This window comes from Callithrix jacchus, chromosome 5, assembly GCF_049354715.1.
Source record: "Callithrix jacchus isolate 240 chromosome 5, calJac240_pri, whole genome shotgun sequence".
Taxonomy (NCBI): Eukaryota; Metazoa; Chordata; class Mammalia; order Primates; family Cebidae; genus Callithrix; species Callithrix jacchus.
This window is the reverse complement of record NC_133506.1, coordinates 16,062,645-16,080,342: the sequence shown is the minus strand read 5'-3', so window position 1 is coordinate 16,080,342 and position 17,698 is coordinate 16,062,645. Positions and strand designations below refer to the sequence as shown.

The window sequence follows — 17,698 nt, the reverse complement described above, 5'->3', positions numbered from 1 at the left end:
TTGTGTTAAGAAATTTTTATTGTTTCCTTTGGATTTATGATGAAAGCACATAAAATTACAAGTGGAAGAAACATCATGCCACAAAATTGCATAGAATTATTACAAAAATGTGGATTATGCATTTTAAATAATTTGAGATAGAAGAACCAAAATATGTACATTTTAAGAGCTTCAAATACTTTGTCCTATCATTTTTTTCTTCTTAAAAGGCAAGAGTCACAATGTCCAATCCATCACAAACAATATTAATACAGTGTACAAGTGCAACATTGAATTCAAAGTAATGCAAGCAATGGCCCTTTCTTTTGGAATTATTTAATGACTGCTTATCTACTACAGGAGTATTAATTAATGTATGGTGATACTGAAATTTTAAAATGAAATGTAAAAAACCAAAAACACATGGCATGTCATTAGAACTTTGAAAATTGGTTTACATGGCCAAAACCATGCTAGTCTCAGTAGTGTAAAGGTATCAGAGAGACACAGTCTAATTTAATATACAGCTCTACTCTCTATTATAGGGAAAACCACAGTACAGAATTTCACACATTCAACAAAGAACAAGGCAAATACATAAAGGCACAAAACTGCACATCATATAGACCCCTTTTCTTTATCTTAGTCTATTTCAAGTAATATTAATATTATTAAATGATAGTATCACTGTAGTAGTTTCAATGATGCAAGATGGAAAGTGTTACTCACTACCCCACAACTGCAAAAAGTGTCATTGTACAGATATAAAAATGTGGTTACAGTAAATGGTCAAATACAAACATATTGTAAAATGACTAAATTCACTAAGATAATGAAATCCAACTACCAAAACAGTTTTGTGTAAGTCAAGGTTATTCAACCTTAGTCTATCTCTGGACTAAAATGTGATACAATGTTCTGTGATAATCACCATTGTGTTTGGTTATGAATGCTATTGTTAGTTCATTCTTCTGCAAGTTCAGACAGTCTGTAATTTTGTTTATAAAAATGCAGCATTCGATTTTGACCATTCTTGCTTCTTTATGATTAATGACTTTCTTTCAAAGTGCAAAAGTAGAACGATTTACAAAAGACTTCTTTTTCAGTGGAAGTTAAGTTTTATTAAGTGTCTAATTAACACCCCAAACCCTTCAGATCAAAATATCATCATTTCCAAAAAGGATGCGATTTTCCACTTATATCTTACTAGATTTTTTTTTAAATTAAACACTGTTTTCTTATGTTTGAACTAAGCCTTCATTTTGATTAAAATTTAATTGTGATCTCTAGTTATTGCTTAAAGTTAAACAAAATAATTTTCATAAAAATATTAAATTCTTGAAACAGTTTTCAGGACACAACTGGTTTTTGCATTTTAAGGTATTTCATTAAGCTACAATCAGACAGGTTTACTTTAAAGCAAAATAAAGCTGTGAGCCTCTGGCTTCTGGGCTTCGAATTCCATGTTCATTGTGTTACTCTCTAAGTTGCATTTTTCTATATATTATTATTCTTTCTTTTCTCAGAACTTTCAATTATGCTTTTGATCAGTTTTGCCTTTTGACATAACTTGTTTCTCTTATGCCACCTAAAATAGGAACTTACAGAGAGACAGGTAAGTGAGTTAAATGTACTTAAGTAAATATATAATGAAAGTTTTTAATGTTAGAATAAAATAGAAATGTGTCAGTCTTAAAAATTATGGAAGATTCTAATCAATGTCCATATTTCTGTACTAATTTTTTGACCATTAAAACAAGCTTAAAATCTGATACTTAACACCTAATTTTTGATCTTGCAAAATATAAATTGAATTCATATTCTAAGTTCTAAATCTATATCAGTTTGCATCAATGGCTTCATCAACTATTTCTTAGCATCTCCATATAACTTAACATCCATGTAATCTAGATGTTTGGCCCTTTTCTTCTCTATCCATTTATCCCTGAATTTGGTTTTAAGTCTTGTGGAAGAGATCTGGGTCATTGTCAATTAATAAGCACATATCTACACTCATGTGTGTGTATGTGTATATGTACTTACAAGACTAAGTGGGTACATATATACATGGAGATAATACCTATCATTTACATGTGGGTCTTTGTAGTCTCTAGATAAATATTCAATCTTCCTCTCTATGTTAAAAATAAATGAACCATAAGAAATGTCGAACAGCAAAATAACCACTGGAACCTGTTCACTCTGATTGAATATCTGGTTAACATATATCAGCTCAACTATTTTTATTCAACAGAACATTTGTAGTTATTTGATCATTTCAGGCTAACAACCAATGAATACCCAGACTTTGAGTGCAAATAGTCAATTCAGACAGCACACTGGCTGGAAATGTGTGGCCCACTTGCTCATGCAGCCAAATGTACAATCCATATTGCTAAGTCTTGGGATGGCTTCACTGGATAAGGATACAATCAAGTGATTTTTTTTTCCAAATAAAAAACAAACTTATTTGAATCATTACAGTATCTAATAAAACCATGTCAGCAACAAATACATTGATGGCTCTATGATAAATAAATTAGCAAAATGCAAGCCACCAGTGCTTGCAAAGCAAAAGATGAAATAATGTAATATGCATGTTGACTTGAAGATAATGGTAGTTGAGGGGCAGTTTAAAAAATGCTCAAAGCCAGCTGTTCAATAGTGTTAAATAATGCTATGCATTTCTCAAACTATTTCTATGACTTTGAAATACTTTACACCAGAGCTTTGAATAAAAACATGAGCTCGATTTTCTTCAAAGAAGACACCGTCCTTCATTAATAGTTCCATGGAGCCTGCAAGTTGCTTGCTTTGAATTTACTACCGGAAAGAAAACAAAAATCTCACATACATGCATTCTTCACTAGTAGACCTGCAGAGGTTTCCAAGTGACACATGGAGCCTGGGCATGGGACTTCTGCAATGGATTCCTCTGGAACTCTCCCTTTGGTGTGGATTTTAGGCTAAGGGATGCTTCTTGGGAAGATGGTCCTGGGCAGTGATTTTTGTAATAAGAGAGAGTCTGATGACACTGGAGTGGCCATGCAAATTTCTGAAGGCCTGGCAGGAGCATTCACAGAGGAGTATCAAATTCTTTTCCTGGGATGTCTCCTCCCAGCTCCTCACTGGAGGGAGTCTTGTGGTTCACTTTTCCAGGGTCTGAGGACAGGGAGGGAGGGGCAGAACCGTGATTGCTGTCTTCATTGATCTTCCCTTTCATGGCTTCCTGCACGAATTCCAAAATCTCAAGTGGCAGTCTTTTGAATTTGTCTTGGTATTCTTGCTCCAGCTCCACCTGCAGCTGGGAGACATCAAGTAAGGAGATGACTTGAAGTTGTTTATGTTTCTATACCCACCCCCATAGAAACTCTCCGAAAGAGATGTACAAAGGGGGCGATGAATACATGAAGTTAAAATATCATTCACTGGTCATCTATAGAGGAGATGTAACAAAGTTTAGCTGGACACATCATTTGTCTGTAGCTGAAAGTCAAGTTCAAGTTATGTGTGGCACAATAAGGCTAAAGACTTGGAATAAGATGAATGTATCTACAAATGCCCACGTGCGCGTGCACATGCACACACACACACACACACACACACGTGGGTCTTTTGAAAAACGGTGTCAGAGGCAGGGCATGGTGGCTCACACCTGTAATCCCAGCACTTTGGAAGGGAGAGGCAGGTGGATTGCTTGAGGTCAGGAGTTCGAGACCAGCCTGGCCAACATGGTGAAACCCCGTCTCTACTTAATGGAAAAATTAGCTGGGCATGGTGGCAGGCATTTGCAATTCCAGCTGCTCAGGAGGCTGAGGCAGGAGAATCCCTTGAATCCAGGAGGCAGGGGTTGCAGTGAGCCGAGATCGCACCACTGCACCTCAGTCTGGGTGACAGAGTGAGACTCTGTCTAAAAAAAAAAAAAAAAAAAAAGAAAAGAAAAGATAAAAAGTAAAAGAGAAAAAGGTGTCAGAACTAATATTAAATGATCTGAAATTTTTACATTTAGGGGTTGAGAACCATTGATGGGTGAGCGTGTCAAGGTCAGCCATGAACCTGGCTAGGGGAAGCTAACTAAGAAGCAGAGGAGACAGACAAGTGTGGCGTGGGCTTTGGGATGTGCAGCTTCAGTCTTATTTTGACTTCTTTCACCACCTCTTTATTTTGATTCATTTTTCATTCTAATTTTTATTTGCCTTGTAAACTATTTTAGCTACCCTTTAAACTGTCTTTTAATGTGTCTATTTTATGCCCTGGAGAATTTTCAGACGGTTTAAAGTCCTTGGAACTCTTTCTTTAAATGGAGACTTACATGGATGTCTCATTTATAAAATAGTACAAAGCCTGCCATTCTCTGGTAGATGGGGAGAGAAGGTGGGCAGCAGGGAGAGTTGTCTGCTAGGGAGCTGCACTGTGCTGAGCCCAAGCAAAAACCTTGAATTTTAAATAAATTCTCTCTGCTTATCAATTGGTACCCAGGGAGCATAATCCTTGAAACCCCATGCAAGGCTAAATGCTTGCCCCCACACACCCTTATTAGCTTTGAGGCAACTTTTGAGATACGGCCTTAAAATCTGGATTTTTTTTCCTCCTGCTTTTCAAACTTTAAGGTGCACACAAATCACCTGGAATTTTGACCTTGATTCCGTCTGACTCAGGAGGCCAGTTTGGGGCCCGAGCTCCTGCATTTCTCAGCAGCTCTTGGGGGATGCCAAGGTGGTTGATCTGCTTTGGCCACTCTGATAGCTCCCTGTCTGGGTTCTACCCTCAGACCCCAGTTCTACTTTTTGTCTTGATCCTGGCTGTGCATCCTGCATCTTTCAGGGCAAATTCTGGGGCTCGGTCTGTTTCTGGAACGCCAGGGTGAAGCCGGTCCCCAGGGCATCTGTCTTTCTGAGTCTTAACCTCTTTCCGGACAGTGTCAGCAGCTTCCTCTTTAGTTCAACTCCTTTCACTCTTGCTTCTGTGCCAGATAAATTTTGACAATACTAAATTATTTAATTTATATTAAGTAAAACCTTATCTATCCCAAAGTTTTGAAATCCAGAAGTTTTCTTTTTTCTTGCAACTCTGTGTAAACTCATTGACGCGAACTGATGTTTGGATGATAATGATACATGAAATATGTATAATTTCATATATCCCCATCATATGACTATTTGTGCACTAAACTGCAGACATATTCATTTGCTTGACTTTGAGGATGACTCAGGTCTCCCTGGAGTATTGTGCTCATGGCATATGCATCGCATTGCCTTTCTAAAATCAGAAAATGTAAGAATTCTGAAGAACAATGGGCCCCAAGAATCTCAGATAATGGATTATGGATCTAGTTCAAATGACTTATGTTTTTTTTTCATCAAAAGGTGTGTGACATGCACTTGTATATTATTCACAATAGCAAAGACATGAAATCAACCTAAGTGCCCATCAGTGGTAGACTGGATAAAGAAAATATGGTATGTATATAACATGGAATACTAGGCAGCCATAAAAAAGAATGAAATCATGTCCTTTGCAGCAACATGGATGCTGGAGGCCATTATCCTAAGCAAATTAATGTAGGAACAGAAAACCAAATACCACACATTCTTATTTATAAGTGGGAGCTAAACATTGGGTATTCATGGACCTAAGTACGACAACGATGGACACTAGGGACTAACAGAGTGGGGAGAGGGAGTCAGGGACAAGGCTTGAAAAACTAACTGCTGGGTAATATGTTCATTATTTGTGTGACAGGATCATTTGTATCCCAAACCTTAGCACACACCTCAGCATCATGCAATATACTCATGTAACAAGCCTGTACATACATGTACCTTCTGCATCTAAAATAAAAGTTGAGATTTAAATAAATCTATAAAACTTCTTTAAATATCAAAGAAAAAGAAAAAATAGAAAATAAAAAATAAAAATAAACATGGTATCTGGTAAAAATAGCTTAGGCTGAGTATTGAAAGTCAACTATTCTCCCCAGATATAAAATGTGGAGTAGTTTTTAATCTGTTTGTTAGTGTATACATTCTTATAAGCTGAGGAGGAAACACACTGTGGGGAGCACTCAGGGCCCTGGACTCAAATGGCTGTGACAGAGCACCTTAAACAGGGCCCTGCTCTCCATGTCGGCACATATGAGACACTGGAACAGCAAACAGAAGACAATGGCCAGTTCTCTCCCTGCTGTTCCAACAATTTAAAAGGAAGTGGAGCTTTTACAATGTCACACTCTATTGCACGAGTGAAATCTTAGCCTGGTGTTTGACAGCTTCCTTTTACTACCATTCACACCTCATCATCAATTCATCTCAATTTTAATTCAGTAACACACGTGTTTCCAAGGAAGATAGGGAAGGGAGACAAGCAAGTGACTCTGTTTTAAGAAAACAACAGATTGCTGTTCTCTTATAGGTTGGACTGGGGAACCTTCAGCTATGTATATATGGTACCTGACCTAGTAGACAATTTCTCTTAGGTTAATGCTTATTGGTGGACAAGACCCCATAGTGCTTGATAAGTGCTATTTTTTTTTTTTTTTTTTTTTGAGACGGAGTTTCGCTCTTGTTACCCAGGCTGGAGTGCAATGGCGCAATCTCGGCTCACCGCAACCTCCGCCTCCTGGGTTCAGGCAATTCTCCTGCCTCAGCCTCCCGAGTAGCTGGGATTACAGGCACGCACCACTGTGCCCAGCTAATTTTTTGTATTTTTAGTAGAGACGGGGTTTCACCATGTTGACCAGGATGGTCCCGATCTGCTGACCTCGTGATCCACCCGCCTCGGCCTCCCAAAGTGCTGGGATTACAGGCTTGAGCCACCGCGCCCGGCCGATAAGTGCTATTTTTTAATTATTAAAAAAAGAGTAAAACATGAGAAAATGTCAAATACCTAAACCAACGCTTTTTAACATTTTTAATAATTTAATTCTAAGAAGAACTTAAATTTTATTACTTTAATTTTAACAATGATTGTTAATAATACTTTATAATAACTGACCCAGTTGTGGCTAAGTTACAACTTTAGTAGACTTTTATCATGGGACAATAGTAGATTGTATTATATTCTAAACTGAGTCACTGCCTTGTGACCTATATTAAATGCCATACATTTCACTCTTTTTGTAAAGCCATTATTAATTAATTAATTTCAAAATTGTATTTATTACATTCCAAGTTAGACCTTTTGCTTTTTTTTCTTATAAACTAAATACTTGTTCTTTGTAAAAAAATATAAAAAGTATACAGGGTAATTCTGGCTCTATTCCAACAAAGCCCTATCCATAAGCGGTCTAGAGCTATTTGCAAACTCAGATGTTCACGGGACCAGGAAAGCCATGAAAATAAGAGAAGCAGGCTGTGTGCCAGAAAGCAGGAATCGTGGGGATTCTGAAGAGCTAGAGATGGCAGGCTCTGCCTAAAGGGGGTACCAACAACTCAGTCCTAGCTGATGCTTTTCAGAGTTTTGTTTTTCAGTTGAAGTCAGAAATCTACATCTTTATGTAAGAGCCTGAGTTTTTATTGTTGGCAATCAATTAAAATCACATTCGTGAGCCCCACTGGATCATGGAGAATCTATAACCTTTACCCTAGCAGTTTTAAATTCGGCTTTAAGAAAATCTAGGCAAACCATTCTGGGCATAGGTGTAGGCAAGGAATTCATGACCAAAACACCAAAAGCATTGGCAACAAAAGCAAAAATAGACAAATGGGACCTAATCAAACTCCACAGCTTCTGCACGGCAAAAGAAACAGTCATTAGAGGAATCGTCAACCAACAGAATGGGAAAAAATTTTTGCAGTTTACCCATCTGACAAAGGGCTAATATCCAGAATCTACAAAGAATTAAAACAGATTTACAAGAAAAAAACAAATAAGCCAATTCAAAAGTGGGCAAAGATATGAACAGACACTTTACAAAAGAAGACATACATGAGGCCAACAAACATATGAAAAAATGCTCATCATCACTGGTCATTAGAGGAATGCAAATCAAAACTACATTGAGATACCATCTCATACCAGTTAGAATGGTGACCATTAAAAAATCTGGAGACAACAGATACTGGAGACGATGTGGCGAAATAGGAACACATTTACACTGTTGGTGAGAGTGTAAACTAGTTCAATCATTGCGGAAGACAGTGTGACAAATTCCTCAAGGACTTATAAATAGAAATTCCATTTGACCCAGCAATTCCATTACTGGGTATATATCCAAAGGATTATAAATTGTTCTACTATAAGGACACATGCACACAAATGTTCATTGCACCACAGTTTACAATAGCAAAGACCTGGAACCAACCCAAATACCCATCGATAGACTGGACAGGGAAAATGTTGCACATATACACCATGGAATACTATGCAGCTATAAAAAACGATGAGTTCGTGTCCTTTGTAGGGACATGGATGAACCTGGAAACCATCATTCTCAGCAAACTGACGCAAGAACAGAAAATCAAACACCGCATGTTCTCACTCATAGGTGGGTGTTGAACAATGAGAACACATGGACACAGGGAGGGGATCATCACACACTGGGGTATGTTGGGGGGAATAGGGGAGGGACAGCGGGGGTTGGGGAGTTGGGGAGAGATAGCATGGGGAGAAATGCCAGATATAGGTGAAGGGGAGGAAGGCAGCAAATCACACTGCCACATGTGTACCTATGCAACAATCTTACATGTTCTTCACATGTACCCCAAAACCTAAAATGCAATAAAAAATTTGGCTTTAACCAGGGGACTCCAGAAATTGGGTCCAACTGTGGAATTCCAGTTTAGATCCCTCCTAATTTTCCTTCCCCACAATCCTAGGCTTAGGAGATGGTCCTCCACAGATCACCAGGGCTTCCTCTTGATTGCCCCTGTTCTGGGGTTCTGCATCATCCTATCTAATTGCCACATTCTGAGTTTTGTACTCTAATATGTGTTGAATTTCTGTTCTATGCAAGTGAAACAGTGTGTTTGGTGGGAATGGTAGATTGGTTGTGCAAATGGAAGTAATTCTTCTCCCCACCTTGTAATCACAACCTTTGTGGTGTGACATTGCAGCTCATCCCAGTAAAGAATAGAGTGTATTTCTCATCTTCTTGAATCTGGGGAGGCCTTGTTATTTGCCTCTGTCTAGGAGAATGTGCCAAAAGTACATGCTGTTCTGAGTCCAGACCTCACAAGGCCTTGTGTGCTTCTGCTCTCACAGTTAGAAGTTTACTCAGCCATCATGTGAACAAGCTCAGCCTAGCTTGCTGGAAGAGGAGACACATGGCCCAGTTATTACACCCTTTTCATCACTTCAGTTGACAAGTGAAGCTATTCTAAACCAGCTCACTCCTTGCTGACCACCAGCTAATCACAGGTATGAACCAGTCTACTGAGATCAGGTGAGCCTGGTCCAGACCAGAACTGGTTCACAGACTCATCAATTCAGCAAATGCTTATTGTTTTGCTACTGATTTTTGTGGTAGGTTGTTAGACAGCAGTGTTGTGGCCATAACTTTGAGTGAGGGGAACAGATAGGCATCTCACATGTGTCCTGGCCCCATAAAATACTCATAAGCTAACTCAGCTGGCCTCATGCGTTCCTTGCTGTGGCCTCAAAGCATATTCTTGGGAAAAAAATTCACCACAGGACAGATAGATTTTCAAGACAAAAGTGATTTTGTAGGCTATGCCTTGGAGTCTTTGTAGCATAACATTGTCAAGCATGAGTTTGTTTGATCTTAAGTTCATAAGACCTCTTTTTGGAAAATGAACAAGAAAGAGGAAAGAATATGACTGAATTTAACCTCTAAATTTAAGATGAGTTATTATTATATGCTCAGATATCAATAAAGAAGTGTTGTCAGTTTGTTTTAGTATAGGCCAAGTTCTTTGATTTGACTAATCAGGCTCAAATTCTAAATTTCTCAGTTAACTCGATTTTCAAAAGACATTGCTCACTAGTCATTTTTGTAAACTCTGGTTAGTTAAGCAGGAAAAGGCAATACAGTTAAATTCAAATGTATTCAATTCTGCCTATGCTATCAAAGATTTTTGTACTTGGGATGCTTTCCTCCCTCTGACATTCTTTTCAACTGTCTTTAAAAAAGGCAGAGTTAATTTAGTTAAGGAAAGCTTTTAGATACATAAACATAAGTGGAGACCTAGGAGCAAGCAAAGTTACTCATGAAGGTTAGCTTACGATCAGAAAACAGACAAACAAGACCAAGAATAACATAAATGTGGCATAAATATTAAATAAGACAGGTTACTGAGTTATGAATCAGAGACAATCAAACCAATTTTCTAAGGAAACAAATTGAAACCAGAGAACAATAAGCTACAGTGGAATAACAAAGAAGAATTGATAAAACTTTAAAAAAAAAATGCCACTGGAGAATGTGTAGATAGATATTTACAAGGTTTTGGAATTCCAGTCCAACTCAGGTCATTTTGCCCAATGAAGTGTGTGAAAGATCGTAATATAAAATATAAACCCAATAACAATCTTAGTATTGTTATTTGCTTTTGTTTAGGGAATGTGCCAAAAGTATAATTGTATAATTGTGAATAATTGTATAATCGTGGGGTACAGAGACCTTCTGAAGCAAGACAGAAAAAGGTAAGAAAGAAAAATATAGATTATCTAGATGAAAATAATCCATTTCTCTGAAAAAATGAGCATAAATAGAGCAATTGATAGGAAAATAAATACGTATAGATATATATTTGAAACATGAAAGCATCTCATTAGCAATCAGAGAAATGCAATGGCACACCTTTTCAAGGGACATTTAATTGTATTGATTACATTTAATTTAATTCATTAAATATAAAAGAAATTTCTTTTAAAGAAGCACTAACATTCTGAGAAATTGATACTTTGAAACATTGGGCAACATTTGACAAAATTTATAAGTGGGAAAACAGAAGCTTGTAACCCAGCAACTCCACTTTCTGGACTTTGACCTATAGAAACAAACTCACCAACATATAAGAATGGATACACTAGAATATTTATTTTTGTACAGGAAAAATAGCACTGTTTTAGCATTGTTTGTACAGGCAAAATGACCAAAAAATAAAACAAAACCAGCCTGTGAAAGCCACCTTAATTTCAATGTTTTGCCACATATGCATTATGCATTGTCTATCTCTATATTTTTTGTTGAGTCATTTGAAAATGTTTCAGACATCATGACACTTGACCTGTAAATACTGAAGCATACCATCTCCTAAAAAGGTTGCTTTCTGATAACATTAGCATATTTATTATTTGCTTTATATTCATATATACACAAATTGTTTCAATATGATCTATAAATAAGAAAATAAAGCTTCAGCCTTTTTTGAAGTTCTTTTTATTTCTCAGATACATGCCACTAAGGATGCACAATTATATTACTCTGCTATAATTCACTCAGAGCAATTGTATTCTTTGTCTGGTTATGTTACCTTGAATATAGACACAGGATCACTTATTTCAGTTTGTTTTCTCATTAGACATTTTCAATTATTATTATGTTTTCCTCTCTGGAAGCATTGTTGTGTGTGTGTGCATATGTGTGTGTACATACACAGATATATAAATGCAATTGACAATTTATAATTGAATGTTTTTATGTAGTACAAAGTGATGCCATGATTTATAAATACAGCATGGAGCAATTACATAAAGCTAACTAACATATTTATCACCTCAAATACTTATGTTTTGTGGTGAGAACATTTGAAATTTAATCTCTTAGCAATTTTGAAATGTAAAATACATGCTGTATATATTTAAAATTTAATGTATTATGGTCTTTTAACACTTTAAAAATATATCTCCTAACCTTTGAGAGGCAGGAATGATAATAATGGTACTGTAATTATCTTGTTCAGAATATTTTGGAATTTACTGATAAAGATTAGGGAAAATAGTAAAATTAACAAACAAGCCAAGAAACAGCAGAAAACATCAATAAAATTTAAGTGTTTCTGTAAAACAAATTATAAGGCTCTCACTTAAAGAAATATGATGCAGTCAAATAATATCAACCAATAAATGGCTTTGAAAACAGGGAGAAATAATTATATTATTGGGATAAGTGAAAAAGTTTACCTATAGTTGTATGGGTACTGTGATAATAACTATGACAATTTTTTAAAGAATACAAAACTACTTTGAAAAGAAACACTAAAATATAAACTGTTAGAATTATGAGTATCTTTATTTTTTCTATTTCTCATTTTTATAGTAATGTGAATATTTTTAGCATAAAAATAGCATTCTAAAATGAAAACAAAATCTAATGTCATTTTTATAAAATACAGCAAAGAAAAATGTAGAACTTGAATGTGGGATACACTGACTAAGAAAAGTTTACAAAGAATTACTGCAAGGACTGTAGTATTTTAACTTCAACATCATCAGTTAGCAAAGTGGATATTAAAAACAATGGGAAATGCATTAAAAAATACATTCATAGAATGAGTGGTTTCAGAATTAAGCCTGAGCAAACATGCAAGGCCTCATCTTATTTTTAGAATAATCTCATGAATCTTACTTCAAGAATAAAAATAACAGGATCATATGAAATTTACAGAGTGAGGTTAGTCAAGTTACCCAAGGATCGCTGGAAAGTGGCGTGTGGGAAATGGGAGCACATGCTATATCCTAACCATTTCAGCTTTTGTTTGCTTATTTGTTTTCTACTAAGTTTCCTTAGAATAAATAGCAATGGGACTTTGAGTCAATATAGCTGACTGAAAATTTCCTTTTCTATTCCAAACATAGGGAAATGCAAAATAAAACAGTACATACATATTTACTTAAATTTATCGTTGAGTTCGAATATAAGGAAAATAAATCCTCAAGTCACAGAAATAACAAAGGAACTCAGAGTTAACAGAGTTGATTCTCCATCTTGTGGGGCTGGGAGAGATTGGAAGAGGAGGCCTCAGAGAATGATGGGTGCTGGAGTGCAGAAACTGAAGTCCCTGCATAGAGCCAGGGGTGCCCACCCTTGAAATGGGAACTGGGAAAACCCAATCCGTAATCTTGGGGATAAGGCAAGGAAGCAAATAATTCATGGAGCACATTGCGAAAAAACATCCACAAAGGGAACCAGAAACCCATGAGTGAGTGCAGTTTCCAAATTCACATTACCCCTGTGAATTGAGTACCCAGTCCCAATAAGTGAAAACAAAAACTACTCAGAAACTGACAAAGCCCACTGAGTCCCAGTGGAGGCACAGCAAATTCAGACTGGATTCCTCCACAACCAAGGTCTGGACTGAGACCTATAGACAAACGACTCCTAGGAAACATGAACTCAAGTTCAAAATTACAAACCACTCAAGTAAAATGCAACTTTTGTTCAACCTTGTAACTCAAGGTTGCCATGGGCAACTGAAATCTAAAGATAAGGAGCGAAATGGTAATCAGCGTATTTCTGGGTCAAAGTTGAAAATATTCCAGATGTAAACAGAAATAAATTGGATACTTCATGCCAATGTAGAAAACTACAGGCCATTCACAATGTACATCAATTACTGCTGCTTTTTATTGGATGCTGGAGTACAGTGCATGCCTATATTTGAAATATATTTTCCTAAATAATTATATTTGCTTCAAAATAATATTAAAATTAATTTTTGTCTTGTGAACAAATACCAACTAGCAATAGAACCTGTTACACAGGGCTAAGAAGGCAACTACAAGCTAAACTGATGCTATAGAGCTACACAAAGTAGACAATTCAGTTAGGGATAGATAAGATTCTGTATTCACATAGGCATTAGAACACTTGCATTTTACAAAATATGACCGTGGGAAGCTTATTCAATCTCTTGGAATTTCAACTGTCTCATATATAAAATAAGAATACTCAAACCAAATTTCCTGGGCTGTTAAAAGGTTTAAACAAGATCATACATAGCAAATGCTTAGCATACTCTGATTGCTTATTAATTAATATTATATAATCTCATTTTTAAAAAGAGAAAAAATAATTTACAGTAAAAAAAAAAAAAAAATCAACCCCCCTGCCTAAGAACTGGTCCTTGTTCCTTGCAGTTAATTGTAGTCATTATTTGTGAGTCACTGTACTTGTTGAACTTCTCTTTTGGGACTATGTTCTGGTTTGTTGTTGATTTTGAGCCATTTATCAATAAATGGTATTTCAAACACTCTGACTCATGCAAGGCCCTGTTTGGTGTTGTGGCGACTGAAGAAATTAGAATCTTTCCAAGGTGAGAAGCAATGTATATGGGGAAAATAAAACGTTGGACTGAATGAGTGCTACACACAAGATGGACTGTAGATGTTGAAATGAAGACTGTATTGTAGCCTTAAGGTAATATGGGAAATACTTTACGAAGGACATTAGACTTAAAAATTTGGCCTTGCACAATCTGCCAATACCTTTAGCATCATCCTTATCTTGAGCAGAAACTCTCAACGCTTCCTCCATTGGACATGTAATAGATAACATTCACTGGGGAAACACAGCTTTTGCTCTCTAGCTGTAACTGCCCTCTTCCCTACACAATCTACAGGTATGTAGTATAAGTATGTAGATGTGATAAAAAACATGAATCTAAACTTAAAATCTGCTCTAATATATAAAAATTAAATTATTACACATTGACTTTCATTATAATTAGCCATAGATTACAATGGAGGGATTATAATTCTCACATATTCTGTTTTCATAATTTATGGCCAATTTAACAGATGGATGCACATTAAAAGTGACAAGGTAAAGAACATACAAAGCGCCGGGGGATTTTGTTAAGATGCACATTCGGGATTCAGAAGATCTGGGGTGAAGCATGCTACTCTGCATTTCTAACAAGCTCCAAGGTGGTGTTGATGTTGCTGGTCTAAGAACCACACTGTGATTAACACCACTCTAGACAAAGGTCTTTCAACAATTTTCTCCTTTTGTGCATCCTCTTCCTACCTCAACAACATTACTTCAGGATCTTGATAAATATTAAATTTTTTTTATAGATCTCATATCTTCAGACTTCTGGAATGTTAATGCTCAGATTTAGATTCAAAGTGTTCATTGGAGGCTATAGGGTGAAGGGCAGAATGAGGGTTGCTACGTGTGCCAGAAAGGAAGAATGGAGGAGTCAAGGATGAGGTAGGCAAAATGCTAAGCAAATCCAAATACTGAATCAATAAAAGAGGAAAGACAGAAGCAAGAGGGCATGTGATTTACCAAGCACAGTTCCTAACATGCATTGCCTTTATAACTTTATTTCAAGTCAAAAGCCAAATGCATTCTGACATAGCTCTAAGGTGTGAACTCCTCTATATATGCATATACTCCATGAAACTGCAATAGAGGAAAAGTTCTAACATAGTCCACGCTTTTATACCTCCTCTGAGTCCTGAAATGTATTTCGTAATTTCTAATCATCTCATAGGTGTCTAGAGATTACTGTAGGAACCTGGAAAAGGAACATTTAACAATTATATAGTCAAACACTTTATCACTTAGACGTCTCAGAAAAGGACTTCAGTAATTATGCTCAAATCCATTCTTTCACTTCATGAAATCTGTGGCCTAGTGTCTTTCTTAAGGATATGGATGGTTAGCAGCAAAACTAGGACCAGAATCTTGTCAATTCTCCCTTGATGGTAGATTGACTGTATTAATGGCTCCTTCCTATATCCAGAGCCTTTGCTTTATGATTCTCAGCTTCTCCTGCTAGAGATGTGGAGTCTATTTCTCCATTTCTTGAAGATGATGTGATCATGTGATGACATTGGCTAATAGGATGTTAACAGGCATGGCTCATGCAGAAGCTTAAAAAAGCACTTACTTAGCTTTTACTCCTATTCCTATGGCATGTCATGGGGACATGCTTGGACTACTTTAGTAGAAGATTTAACACGAAGAAGAGTTGAGTCACCTCAATCATCCTAGTCACATACCCCAAATTATCCTAGATTCATCAACATCCAACTTATACCCAGAGATGTAAGTCAGCCAAGATCAGCAAAGCCACCTGCTTGACCTGTAATGAACCATGGATGTATGAAAAAGTCCAGCTACACTCAGCCATGATCAGCTGAGCCCCACAATCTTATGAATTAAATAAATGTTTATTATTGTAAGCCAGTGAAGTTTTGTGTCTGTTGTATGGTATTACTGTTGCATTTCCCCATGACTCTTATAATATCTCTCAAAAATATACAGTAAGTTCTGTGGCCTTGACATGAAATGAGTTGTTTACGATTTTCCAGGAGCAAAACTCTTATTGTTTTATATACACATCCAAGCCACTTACCCTACAAGTAACTTATACAACAATTTAGAACAGCAATTATGATACTCAGCAGGCCATGTCAGCCCAGCTAATATGTGGGTTCCCAGCCTTGAACTTTTTGTGTGAGCACTGGACTTTCTTTTTATAGGGGCCTGTGATCAAGACCTAGAAGTTTTCTATTTTTAGTTAGGTGCTTTCTTTTGGAAGACTCAGCTGGGCATCAAAATGACTGTGAATCCTTGGTCGTCTAGTGGTTAGAGAAAAACAAACAAACAAACAAAATGATTGTGAATTAGTAAAACCATTTCGATTTTACTAAAATGATTAATAATCAAGATAATAGCCCAAAGACACTTGTCAAACAGAAAGTTACTATTGTATTTGAAATACAAAAGATGTTCTAAGTCTTTGAAGACCCTGTAATCTAGGGTAAGGAAGATTAATAGACTTGTTTTATAATCTTGAGAGAATAAACATTGTTCATCAAATCCCATCAATCATGAAGTGAGGAGACTAAAGCTTGTCATCCAAGTGTTTCAGTGCAGAATCAAGATCAGAATACTAAATCTTTGCCTCCTGGCCAGGTGCAGTGGCTCACATCTGTAATCCCAGCACTTTGGGAGGCTGAGGTGGGTGGATCACTTGAGGCCAGGCGTTTGAAATCAGCCTGGCCAACGTAGTGAAATCCCATCTCTACTCAAAATACAAAAAATTAGCTGTGTGTGGTAGCTGGCGCCTATAGTCCCAGCTACTTGGGAGGCTGAGGCATGAGAATCACTTGAACCTGGGAGGTAGAGGTTGCAGTGAGCCAAGATGGTGCCACTGCATTTCAGCCTGGGTGACAGAGCGAGATGCTTTCTCAAAATACATAAATAAATAAATAACAGCCTCCCATCCAGGCCTCCACCCCCACCATTCCAGGCCAACTGTTCACTATGCAAAAACAGGAATTGTGAAAACCTCAGGAACCTGATATTCTGTGTGTTAAGGGGAAAATAACAAATCATTACACTGCATTTTCCTTGCACATCTAGGATTTCAAAGTTGCTTTCACAAAATAATCAGGAAGTGTCTTTTACTGAAAAGTGATGCTGAAGAGAGGTCCCACGGCACTGGGTCTTATTGACTTGCTGTCTTCTTAATAATACAGTATGGTTTTATGGAAAACAATAAGGACCCTCAATTAGCTTCTATTAGCCCAGCCCATTTCTAAATCTTCACGGGCTTTTCTTTGTGTCTGTCATACTTTGAAGATCCTGGTTTTTCACTCCTTTTATGCCATTCTTCAGTTTAGGATATGTTTATTTGATCAGCTAGTTGTTTTCCTGTTTGCCATTAAGTACAGTCTAATTTAATCAGAATACTTCTGTAAAGAATAGATTACTGTAAAAAAGGACAAGTAAATGGAAAACTGGAATAAGAAAAAATTATAGACTAAAAGAAAAAGAAAAATTATCTTAGGCTATAACCAA

At 36.7% G+C, this 17,698-nt stretch overlaps 1 protein-coding gene across 3 annotated transcripts in view; it reads right to left on the bottom strand.

Moving 5' to 3' along the window:
• PLCB1 (phospholipase C beta 1) overlaps positions 1 to 17,698 on the bottom strand; it is a 735,221-nt gene continuing 717,523 nt past the window's right edge. For all 3 annotated transcript variants that reach the window (XM_078371332.1, XM_035302836.3, XM_035302835.3), the window contains one exon: positions 1 to 3,283. In XM_078371332.1, coding sequence (XP_078227458.1) covers positions 3,056 to 3,283 — 228 coding nt within the window. In that variant the 3' untranslated portion in view covers positions 1 to 3,055. The remainder of the gene's footprint in view (positions 3,284 to 17,698) is intronic.